This window comes from Helianthus annuus, chromosome 4 (genome assembly GCF_002127325.2).
Source record: "Helianthus annuus cultivar XRQ/B chromosome 4, HanXRQr2.0-SUNRISE, whole genome shotgun sequence".
NCBI classification, from domain to species: domain Eukaryota; kingdom Viridiplantae; phylum Streptophyta; class Magnoliopsida; order Asterales; family Asteraceae; genus Helianthus; species Helianthus annuus.
In genome coordinates, this window is record NC_035436.2 from 178,606,444 (window position 1) to 178,619,374 (window position 12,931).

Sequence of the window (12,931 nt, forward strand, 5' to 3'; positions counted from 1 at the left end):
GTAACCGGTTTTTAAACTGGTAAACCGGTTAACCAAAAAATTTGAAAAAAAGGCAATTAACCGGTATAACCGGCTCTACCTCCAATTATGCATAATTGCATATTATAGGCAGAAGTAACAACAAAATGCAACCTTATAAATCAACTTACTTTTTTTTTTTTTAATGATTGTGAGTACCAAATTGGAAAATCATTAGGCCCACAAATACCCTGTTAACCAACGAGACCAGATAAAACACCGGATTACGTTGGACGGGTGACCTTTAAAAAGATTAAAAAAAAAAAGACGGAAGCTGAATCCGAACAGGATTAACGCACTTACCACGTTTAAATCAAGCTACTTGTATAGCCATGATAACCAATCTACATATTATTAGCTACAAATCAATACAAGTAATAAACAAATCAGTAATTAGCAATAAAGCTATGATTCAAGAAAGATACCAGCCTCATAGTTTCTTACAATTTCCTTTTATATATCTATAAACATCTACATCCTAATATTATTCTTTTACATGATTACGTAGCACGAGAGTGAACGGGTGGTCTCTCGAGTGCAATCATACCTAATCTCCCTTTTCTAAAGTCTGATAAGACCCGAAAGGCTGCTTGATGATCATCTCCATTGAACAACTGGACAGCAAGCTTGTGGACAAATCTGTGCATCAAGAAACACAATTTTTTGAGGATCTTTAAAAGTTTAGAAATAGTTGATAATAGTATCAAGTTATATAACAGATTGATACTACAGATAGAAAGTCATGCGTTGTTTGACCTCAAAAGTCAAAAGGTGAAAAGAAACATACGTTTTACCACACCGGCCATCAGTATCAATCTTATAACGCTCCCATAGAGTATTCTTATCTGCCATAAACAAGAATAATGTATAATTGTCAAAAGGGTGTATACGACAATGTGAAATTTAAAAGGGTATATATGAAATTTTGAACTTTCAGAAGGATATATATGAGATTAATCATGACAACTAGTCTACATTTTCACTTAAACTATATGCCAAGTAGGCCTGTAAACGAACCGAACGTTCATGAACTGTTCGTAAACTTGTTCGGCGGGAAGTTCGTTTATGTTGTTTATTTAATAAACGAATTAACATGAACAATTTTTTTGTTCATTTAATTAAATGAACGAACATGAACACACGTGTTGTTCGATCATTTATGTTCGTTTATTTTCATTTATTTATGTTCGTTTATATTTTAACAAATACATAGGAAGTTATATTTATATGAATATAAACATAAAAAAGGCTTTCTAACTACTTATATAAATATAACTAATTGATAATTGGGCTTTATAGTAATAGAATTGAGTTTTCCAATAGAACTTATCATAATTTATATAAAAAAAGCCACTTCATATCAGTTTATGTTTGGTCATTTATGTTCATTTGTGTGCGTTTATGTTTATTTAATTATGTTCATCTGTGTTGTTTTATGTATACTAAATTATGTTCGTTTAAGTTTGTTTGTTTACGTTCGTGAATTGTTTGTTTAGGTTATTAACGAACACGAACATGCTCGTTTAAGTTTGTTTGTTTACGTTGTGAATTGTTTGTTTAGGTTATACACGAACACGAACATGCCCATTTTCTTAATGAACGAACATGAACATACAAGTTTGTTCGATTATATGTTCGTGTTTGTGTTCGGTTAAAGTTAAACGAACAAACACGAACATGCCTCTGACCCATGCCAAGTCAAAGGCTGCAATTTTAAGGGAATTAGGGAGGATAAATGCATCTCAAGAAGACGTAATTTTGGTGAATATTTATCAAAACCAATGCAGAAGTACCATACTTACTTGCTGTTGGAAGCTTTGAGAGCATTTGTACAAGAACACCTGCAACATCAGTGACATCATATGACCTCTCACCGATGTCATCACATATAGCAAGCTTTATGGCTGCTGATTGGTCACTCATCCTCATTGGAATTATTCCTGGTGAATCTAGCAACTCAAGATCGTTTCCAAAACGAACCCACCTTTTACCAACATCATAAAAAGAATTAAAACTCTATAAATAATATAATAATTCATATAAGGCCATTTCAAAACCGTTTGCCAAGTACTGGTAAAAGTAACCTACTTTAATACTCTTGTTACGCCTGGTCTTGGAGCGGCAGGACACATTCGACGCTTTAGTAAACGATTGATTAGAGATGATTTTCCAACATTAGGATAACCAACTATTCCAGCCCGCACCTGTTACACAATGTATCATGTCTGGTAAGAACATTATTAGAGTTACAGTTATGAATTATGATAACAAAATTATAAGTGCAGAAAACAAGATTAGAGCACATTTAGATCTAGAAAAATTTGGTAGTTACATATCGAAAAGATTAGTTGCACCATTTGTAAGTCAAATACAGATGGAAAATGGGTGACTACATAGCGCTTTGACCAATCTTGACCTCATTGGCTGAAAATGCTATGTAGATGTCACAATTTCGATCCGTATACCTAAATTGGGTTGCTTTTGGCTATTATTGGTGATTTAGCTCCAATGGGTCAAACGGATAACGACTTATAGCTAAGTTAAAGAGAAACATGTCAAATGGGTTGACCAGGTCAAATAGGTTGAAAATAGCGGAATGTGTTTTCAAACGCTTAAAACTTCCAAAATCTCATAACAAGTCAGATTAGTATTTCAGCAATATAGTTCTTGTAACTTCTTGATTAACACATAATTGTTTAAAAAACTCACTGGACGAGGAAGCAGGCCTCGTGCTCTGCGTTTCATATTAACTCCTGCAGCTACTGATTTTGCTAATCTTCCTAACTTCATAGTTCCCTGCATTTTTCATAAGAGATCCATTAATTCTTATTTATTTATATTTTTCAATTAAAAAAAGAAATCTGCTAAAATACCATTCCAAGTTGTCCATTGGAGAAGACAACTTTTATTCCTTGTCTGCCATAATAATCTGCCCAAGCATTTCTATCTGCAGCCGATATCATGTCTTCTCTATTCAACACCAAGATTCTCTTTCTGTTACCAAGCCATGAATCCATCTGATTGTTCACGTAAGCTTAAAAGTATTAAGTATTTGAAATCAACAGTAATAACATCATTGAGGATCACACCAAAATCAGTAGTCACGATACGATAATCAACTGTAATAAAATGACAAGTATAAGATAGCGTCTGTACATGCTTCTGTTGTTTGAAGTTGTAATAATCAAACAATCACGCATGGCAAATTTGGTTAATTGAAAATTTTAATAAGAGAAAACCAAAGCAGATATTATTGTTCACGAAAAAGAAGACGTTTTGTTAAACAAGAGTACGGGGCTGTTTGTTTACCTCTTAATGAGGCTCTTAATGGTTCAGACCTATTACTGGTTTAGCACTTAATGGTTCAGACTGTTTGTTTCACGCAGGGGCGGATGTATATAGGAACAAGGGGTAGCCTCCGCTACCGCTTGGTCAGAAAATTTTTGACGTTTTTAGTGTAAATTTTGGAAAAATTTGACGTTTTTTCGATTTCGTTACCGCCTATTTATAAAACGTTACCGCTTGGTCGGAATCCTAGATCCGCCACTGGTTTCACGAGCAAATGTCTGAATGGTTCATAGTTGTTAATAGCGGCTATAGCGCGCTATGTAGCCATGCGACATAGTGTCGCTATATGGGTCATAGCCACAAATAGCGATGATAGCGATTGTTTTTTTTTTTTTTTTTTTTTTTTTTTTTTTGATGTAAATAGCAATTAGATATAGCTATAAAATAGCTGGATTTATAGATTTTTGTTAAATATACATGTAAAATAGCATACATACAAGGGTATTTTGATGTAATATACATATAAAAATTTTCAAAATTCTTTTTCTAGTGTAATCGCTATTTATGATATAGCCGTCGCTATTTGTCGCTATTCGCTACGTAGCCTATAGGTGCAGGTGCCTTGTCGCTATTCGCTATCGACAACTATGGAATGGTTAAGCATTATACTGAGTCTGAATGGTTAAGACCTCTAATGGTTAAGCATTATACCAGCTCTTAATGGTTCAGACCTCATACTGGTTCAGCACTTAATGGTTCAGACCTCTTACTCGTTCAGCACTTAACCATTCAGATGTTGCCAAACAGCCCCTACGTCTTTTTTATAAAATAAAATACCTGTGGATGACTTGTGGACATTGGAATCCTAGCGTCTCTGACTTCAATGACAACGTCCATTAATTTCAGTTGTTCCTTGAGTTCTCTTTCTGTCTTTGCAATATGGCCAGGGTACCACTGAGAAAACATTGAGACTAAATGTCAGCTAAACATTTTATGATAACATTGCAATACGGCAGAGTACCTGAACGGGACGCAGCGTCTTTGTCCAGTGATAAAGATCGGTCTCAAGATCGGCCCACTCGTACTCTTCTTCAAAAGATTCAGTTGCATTACTAGAATTCATGTTACCATTTCCATACCAGCTTGCATTGTTCCCACCAACAATCTACAATAATTTCAGTTCTCTACTTCATTAAATAAATTGATTCTATCACATAACCACTACAAGTACAAACTCATATGATCATTTCCTGAACATGAATTATGCCTTTAATGTCAAACTATAAAGATTATTGGCAGAAATTTGGCATCTGTGATATCAAAACAAACAAAACAGAATTAAATTAATTATGTTATCTATCATTTTCAGCCACAAAACCCTAACAGCATCATCATAAGTAGTCAAACGGCTGACATTTGTACTGCTGTTTTTTTATCTTCAAAAGGAAGTGGAAGAAGTTTCTAGATGCGAAGAGATTACTTGCCTGAATGGTGGGTGGGGACGACGGAGGAGGGGCGGCAGAGGCGGTGGCGAACACGGTTAACGGCGGTCTTCTTCGATGTTGAAGAAGAGGTGGTGAAATGGAAGCTTTGGTGGAAAACACACCAGATAGGTGAATAGCCATTACTGATTACAACCAGAGCTTGAGGTGTATCTGAGTTCAGAGTGGAGGAGAACACTTATTCAAGTTTCAACCACCGGAAAGTTTTATCTTCTTAACCAATGAAAAAGCTACACACTGGTAGATCCAGTACCAGTATTTAAGGGTAAATACCAGTATCGAACCGGTACTGAATAGATACCAAAAATGTCAAAAGTTGATACAAAAATATATATGGTTCGGTAAATCCGATACCTGATACCATTTTCTCATTCCTACTTCTTGGTACCTCTGAATTCTAAAATAAGTTTTTCTTTATAGAAAAAAACACAAAAGATTTTAATTTTTTTTTTCAAATGTACAAAGATTAAAGTTAGTGTAGTGTATTTGTTTAACTACAAATACAATTGAGCTTTTAAGTTTTAATTAAACTACATGTCACAAGAGAGTAGTGATTTAAATAAGAATATAATTATTAATCTTTTTAAAAATGTGAGTTGGGTGTATATTGGTTAGAAATGAATTTAGTCTCGTACCCTAAGCGTTCACCCAAGTTAAGCCCTTTACGCCACCACCCCTTTAGCATCATGTTTCACGCTCACGATGCGGTGTTTGGTGCCCTATATGGATGACTTGGCGGAACTTTCACACCCGCTACACTTAATCTGATCATATCATATCACGTTAAATTGATGTATGTATTGTTATTCGTAGATTTCGCGTATATAATGAATTAATGAAAATATTTAAGGTTTGTACGAATAAAAATATATACTATGATCAAAGATTTGTGTATCCTATAGGTGGTATGCACACAAAAAAATTGCTATCGCCATTAAGAGGACCTTAAAAAAATTGTTACTCTAGTGATTTTCTCTTTTCTTTAGCTTATTTAATTAGTTTAAGGGAGACTTCTAACAAAAAAATTATATTTCTAAGAGTTAATTGTCTGGATCGTTCCTCTGGTTTACCATTTTTTCATCTTTAGTCCCCACATTTTTAAAATAGCATATTTGTTCTCTGTGGTTTAACGAGTTGTTACTCGTATAGTCCCTATATTGTATGACCGTTAAATTTTCTAGTTAAGTGTTGGTAAAATAACAAAAATACCCTTTTCCTAATAAACCAATAGTTAAACAATTAAAAGAAATATATTCAAGTAGGACCCACCATTTTTATTTAAATACAATACTTAATCCTACCCCACCCCCAACCCATCTTCTTCTCTATAAGGATGGCAATGGGTCGGGTTTGGGAGGAGTTTAGGTAATCCCAACCCCAAACCCGATTAGAAAAGCTTGTCCCAAACCCGTCCTAAAACCCGTCGGGTTTCTAGCGGGTGAATACTCATCGGGTATCGGGTATACTCGCGGGTTTCGGGTAACCCATTAATTTTAAAAAGTTTACCCTTTGGGTATACCCAACCCAAAAACCATCGAGTAACTATTAATCAGTTACATTTAGTATTATCAATAAAGAAATATATCAAATAACTATAATGTATACGGGATAAAATACCTATGTGTATAGTAGGGGTGTGCACGGTTCGATTCGGTTCGGTTATTAGCATTATCCGTAACCGTAACCAAAGTCATCGGTTAATCGGTTCGGTTAATTGGGTTAATCTGTCATTTTCGGTTCATTTCGGTTAATTTTCGGTTAATAAACAATTCAAACAAAGGCTAATTTTTTCGTTTAGAAATACATGTAATGGAGGTATAAATACATGAAATGGATGTATAAATAAATGAAATGGAGGTATAAATGCATGAATAGATGTTTAAATACATTAAATTGAGGTATAAATAAATGAAATGAAGGTATAAATAAATAAAATGAAGGTATAAATAAATGAAATGAGGGCATAAATAAATGAAAGAGTAAACTTCCGTTTTACTCTCTGTGGTTTGGTCACTTTAACGGTTTTGCCCCAAACCTTTAAAATTGGTCATTTTCCTCCAATAGTTTGCTAGCAAAATGGAAAGACAGACAATTTGGATGGAGTTAGAGGCGAGGAGCAAAATGGAAAAACCATAACAAACTATTAAAGTTGTAGGATATGGAATTTTGCAATCTTTTCAAATTTTATAAACTTTACAAACTTCTATTAATTTTTAACACAAAATTTTAATAATCATGTTAACTTTAATGATTAAGCTTATGAATTTATCTAAAGTTAAGATTAATGGAACTATGAACAATAGAATTAAGATTAACCCTTTAATAATTATTTAAGTTTCATGGAACAATGAACAATAGAATTAAGATTAAAGCTTTGTTATCTGATAGAAGTGTTTTTTTTTTTTTTTTTTATTTGGGTTCAAACCTCTCAATTCTAGCATGTAATCCCGTTTAGGTAGCTTTATTTCTTTTGGTTACTATGGTTTAGTTTAATCTTGTAAACTCTGGAACGCAGATGAAGATGACGAGTAACATGATGGGTAACGTCTAGAACATAGTCACATGAAACGCGATACGCTCCGGTACGCGGTACGAAAACCGTTACGCAATCCGGGTCTTTCTAAAAATCGGTATGTTGGGGGTAGGTTCATTTGGGAACGCTAATTCAGTACGTGGTACGGTGTATCCTATGGCGTACCACTGTAGTCTGGTACACATATCATATATATATATATATATATATATATATATATATATATATATATATAAAAGTATAAAATAGATCTTTCATTAAATTTTCAGTACGTGGTACGGTACATGAATCTGGCCATAGCGGAACACTGGCCACTACAAACGGAAACACGTTTCGGATTGATTAAAAACGTGTATTTACCGATTGGAACACTATTATAGCACACAATCGGGAACGATCCAATTTAGCGATCCGATACGCGTACCAGAGGCGAATGGGACGACTCTGTACCGCGATTTGGTACGACCAATCTGGTAAGCGATACGCAGGTCTTTTAGCGTTTCTTGTGACTATGGTCTAGAAAATGCATTTTCCAGTTTAAATTAGTTGTGATTGAGAGTTTTGATTCACAACACATGCAAATGCAATCAATCTCATTTAAAACAAGAAGAATAAATCATTTGGTGAATCCCTGTTGTTGTCTGATTAGTGGATCTTTACCAAACAAATATAGTGTCATTATTATTCTTATGATAATTTTTAATATCAGTCAAAAGATGCAGGTTGAAAAATGATTTACAACTAAGAAAATGGATCTAAGAATTTAGGGATGTTAAACTCAAACAGTAATATTTGTGATAGGTTTTCTTTGTTGCATTTGAAACTAACCTGGATACATTCATTCATGAAGCTAAGCGTACTAATCTAAACTTATCTTTTCGGCATTCAATTCCCGGTCCTTTAACACACGCATGAGAAGATCACACGCCTGCCTAGAAGACAGTCTCTCAGCCGGAGCGCTTCTTGTGCACCGAAGTCCAATTTCAAGAACTTGAAAAGCAGCATTTTCTTCTTGTGGTAAAAGTGGTTTTAAACGCGTGTCTATTAGTTCCTCGCGTTCTGGTCCTTGCATTTCAATACGCGACTCCACCCATCTCACCATATCCACATTTTCACCAAAAGTTCCTGCGGTCGGCATTCTCCCCGTCACCAGTTCCAACAACACAATCCCCATACTGTAGATGTCGCTTTTATCGGTCGCCTTGAAGGAGTAAATGTATTCTGTTGATAAAACATCAAAACACCACTTTGTTATTTTATAACGTTAACGTATGTATGACAATTAAGTGATTTGAATGTGTACCTGGAGCGATGTAACCGTACGACCCTGCAAACCACGTATTCGAGTTGCTAGTCATCGAGTCATGGTTCCCGGTCATGGCTTTTGCAAGCCCGAAGTCTCCCAAATGCACGTTCATGTTTATGTCAAGAAGAACGTTAGCCGACTTGATATCACGGTGAATGATCATAGGCACACAATCATTGTGAAGGTACTCTACACCCTGAGCTAACCCGACCGCGATGTTCAATCTTGTATCCCAGTCTAGCGTCTCTCGTTTCTTGACGTTTTCTTGCTCCCGGTGCAGCCAATCATACACACTCCCATTCTCCATGTACTCGTAGATCAACAAGTTCGATCCCGCCATTTTGTTGCAGCAATAACCGAGTAACTTCACTAACCGTCTGTGCTTTATCCGGCCAATTGTGTTCACTTCTCGGGCAAAACTTTTATCAATAAACACATCATCTTTCCACCGTATTCTTTTAATAGCTACTATCTCACCCGTTACAAATTCCGCCCTATAGATTGTTCCCGACCCTCCTGACCCGATTATGAACTCGTCACTTAGATTGTTCGTCGCCTCCATGATGTCTTCCCATCTGAAATCACTTCGGGTCGAACCCCATTTGAAAAACGACGGTCTTCGCGTTCGAGACGAAGGCGAGGAAAAATAATATGCGCTGGACACGTCTCCACCTCGATTAAACCCTGACCTCTTGGTTCTAAACAATAAGATGGCCGTAATAAACATTAGTGCAATAACCGCTACGGTGGATAAAACCGAGATTGCAATAACAGATGCCGGACTCCACCCATTTCGATGATGGATGGTGCCCCGACAAGGATCAAGAGGAAGCCCGCAAAGGCGAAGATTCCCGACAAATGAGTCAATCGGTAAATGCGAGTACCCGTCGTCTAACTTCCCTTGAAGATTGTTATAGGAGAGATTAAGCCTCCCTAAACTACTCATCCGACTGAGTTCTCTTGGAACGGGTCCCGTTAAACCGTTATGCGAGAGGTCTAGCACCTCGAGTTTCACAAGTGTTCCGAGTGAGACCGGGATGCTGCCAGTCAGATTATTGTAACTGAGATCTAGAACACTCTGTAAATTCTTTAGTTGCCCGATTTGAGGCGGGATTTCGCCGCTAAAATTGTTGCTCGAGAGCTGGATCTCGTAGAGTTTGCTTAACGTCCCTATAGCTTCTGGGATTTGTCCCGAAAGCTGATTCTTGTTCAACTTTAGGACATTAATCGACGTAAGTTTGCGGATTTCTTCGGGGAGGTTGCCGGTAAGCGAATTGTAATCGAGTGAAAGGACCAAAAGTTTCCAACAGTTGAATAAGTTTAAGGGAAGCGACCCCGTAAAGTTGTTGGATGAGAGCTTTAACTCACCCAAAAGCGGCAAGTCTCCGAGCCATGGGGGGAGTGAGCCCGAAAGGGAGTTGTTATCGAGATCAACATGAGTTAACTGTTTACACATCGAAAGCTCACGAGGTAAAGAACCCGTGAGCCGATTGTTTGATAAATCCAAGAGTGACAATTGTTGATTTTTCCCCAATGCAGGTGGAATTCTTCCTGTGAATCGGTTTTTTCCGAGCCTTAGCCTTTGAAGAGAGGGTGAGTTCCCGAACTGGGATGGAATCTCACCATCAAACTCATTGTTGGTGACATCAAACGAGAGATACGATCCCGAACTACACAATGGAACGATGCTGCCGTTCAGTTTGTTGTTGGAGAGGTTTATTCTCGTAAAACTGGCAATGTTGGTTAGCTGTAAAGGGAGACTGCCTTCTAAATAGTTATTGTAAAGCATCAACTGTTCTAACGAGCTTAGATACCCAAACGTGGCGGGAATTCGACCGGTGAGACTGTTGTCAGCCAGGTCTATAACGGTCAGCCAATGGCAGTTACCGAAAGTCGCGGGGATCTCTCCGGAGAGCTTGTTTTGTCTTAGATGAATGAAATTCAACTGGCTGAGCCGCCCGAAAGTAACCGGAATTTCACCGCTGAAATGATTTCGATAAAAATCAACCATTGTTAAGCTGGAGCAGTTGCCTATCTCCAACGGGATTTGTCCCGAAAATTGATTGTCATACAGAAACAGAATCTCGAGCTTCTGAAGCATACCGATTTCTTTTGGTAACTCGCCACTCAACTTGTTCTGAAACAGCGCCAGTGTCACCAAACTGCTGAGATTCGCTATCGCGGGTGGAACTAAACCCGTCAATGTATTGTTATTCAGCATCATATCAGTCAACTTGACCAACCCGAAAAGCTCCATCGGTATGGACCCGTTGAGTGTATTATTCGACAAATCAAGATACTTCAACGACACGCAGTTTCCCAATTCTCTGGGAATTTCACCCGAAATCGAGTTCTGCGAAATCGCCAGATGTTCCAAACTTTTGTTTGTGTTGGAACATATATTCTTCGGAATCGTACCAGAAAGACTATTGTTCGATAGTACTAGGTACACCAGTTGACCCATGTTCCCCAATTCTCCAGGGACTTCACCACTTAACTTATTTGCTGACAAATCCAGATTCCATAGATTCCTGAGCCCCGAAACTGACTTGGGAATCTGTCCCTCAAGCAGATTCCCAAGCAGATTCAGATAGGCGAGCTGACTCAACTCGCCTATCCTGCTTGAGATCTCTCCGGATAAACTATTATTAGCCAAATTCAACGTCCGAAGGTTTTCGAGATCATACAACTCATCCGGAATTGAACCGTTAAGATTATTAACCGAAGCCCGAAACGCCACTAGACTCGAACAGTTTCCAAGTTCACGCGGGATCGGTCCCTCCAAATTATTTTCTTCTATAACCAGATTCTCAAGCCTAGATAGTCTTCCGAGCTGTGGCGGTATCAGTCCGGAGAAACTACAAGAGGCCAAACCGAGAACCACCAAGTTCCGGAGATCACCGAACGAAGCGGGGATAGGGCCAGTGAAGCGGTTATCACCGATACGGAGAACTTGAAGACTGTAAAGCGAACCGAGCTCTACCGGAATGTGACCCGAAAGTTTGTTGGAAAACAGAAATAGAGTTGACAAGGAGGTAAGAGTGGAAATATTAGATGGGATTGGACCAGAAAGCTGATTTGATGAAAGATCAAGGTGGATGAGATTATGTAGAAGCGAAATCGACGGTGAGATCGAGCCACTGAGTGATGCACCGGAGAGGTTAAGACCCACCACCTGAGTAAACTTATCATCATCACATGTGACACCAGTCCAGTTGCAGTAACTTGGGTTTTTATCTGACCAATTATGGAGAACATTTTGTGGGTCTTGGGTAAAAGATGTTTTAACATCCAGAAGAATTTGTAAATTGGTAGCAGGGTTCAAGTTATAAGTATGAGTTTGATCAAACAGTAGAAGAGAAGTAATAATGGACAGAGTAAGAAGTTGCAACATCTTGTTTGCCATTGATGAAATGTAGAGTGGAACAGTGAGATTTATGGAGGAAGATGAAGAGATTTGTAGTTGGGGTATTGATGGAGAGTTCAGTGCATGTATGGAGGGATGGATATATTGTGGGAAATTGGAGAAGAGTAATGGCAGAATTAATGCCACCGTAGCTGCTGCCCAATGACAGCACAACTTTGGCAGAGGTAATTAAGTCAAACTGTTGCATAGAAAAGTCAAACTACTGCAAGTCAAACTGTTGCAGAAAATTAAACTCGTTCACTTTGTTCGGTCACACAAATTAAGTAATTTTTTGAAAGACCAACAAAACATATATCATTCAACTTCCAGCAAGAAACTGGCATAGAACAGACCCGAAGAAAGCACCCGACAAACAAACGACATTAAACAGAAAACAATCAAACAACAAAAACAAAAACAGAAACAAAAGCAACAGCAACAGCCGATTAGCCTAAGCCCCTTAGATCAAAAGATTTCCAATCTTCCCACGAAAGCGCCAAAGCTTTAGATCGATTTCTGACCCAAAGGAAACTTAGAGATTTTGCTTCGTCGATAACCGTTGTAACCGTGGGAGCCTTCGCCTCGAAAACAGCCTTGTTCCTGGACGTCCATATGCTCCATATAACAGTCAACATAACCACATGGATTGCCTTCTTGCTTCTATTTGACCCACAATACATATTGTATAAATCCAAAAGGTCTCACAATACATTAGATCGATGGTGAGGTGGGTGGTTGCAGGTGATGTTGGGATGAAGAAGAGTTGGGTCGTGATTTAGGTGGAGCCCACTTAAGTTTAAATTTATTTTTAAATGTTTTATTTATCAGTTTTTAATATAAAGGGTATTTAGGTAATTTCATACTCACTTAACACCAAA

General features: G+C 37.6%; 2 protein-coding genes across 2 annotated transcripts; both read right to left on the reverse strand.

Annotated features, from left to right (window-relative positions):
* Positions 1-345: 345 nt before the first annotated feature.
* LOC110937425 (DAR GTPase 3, chloroplastic) lies at positions 346-5,041 on the reverse strand. Its single transcript, XM_022179846.2, has 9 exons — positions 4,791-5,041; positions 4,328-4,471; positions 4,144-4,260; positions 2,892-3,035; positions 2,728-2,814; positions 2,107-2,222; positions 1,821-2,002; positions 806-863; positions 346-657 (listed from the first exon to the last, which is right to left on the reverse strand). The coding sequence occupies exons 1-9, from the start codon at positions 4,929-4,931 to the stop codon at positions 519-521; spliced, it is 1,128 nt and encodes a 375-aa protein (XP_022035538.1). The 5' UTR covers positions 4,932-5,041; the 3' UTR covers positions 346-518.
* Positions 5,042-8,097: 3,056 nt separating this feature from the next.
* Positions 8,098-12,477, reverse strand: LOC110937426 (LRR receptor-like serine/threonine-protein kinase GSO1). Its single transcript, XM_022179847.2, has 2 exons — positions 8,645-12,477; positions 8,098-8,562 (listed from the first exon to the last, which is right to left on the reverse strand). Exons 1-2 carry the CDS (start codon positions 12,051-12,053, stop codon positions 8,201-8,203), a joined length of 3,771 nt encoding a protein of 1,256 aa, XP_022035539.1. The 5' UTR covers positions 12,054-12,477; the 3' UTR covers positions 8,098-8,200.
* Positions 12,478-12,931: the final 454 nt, after the last annotated feature.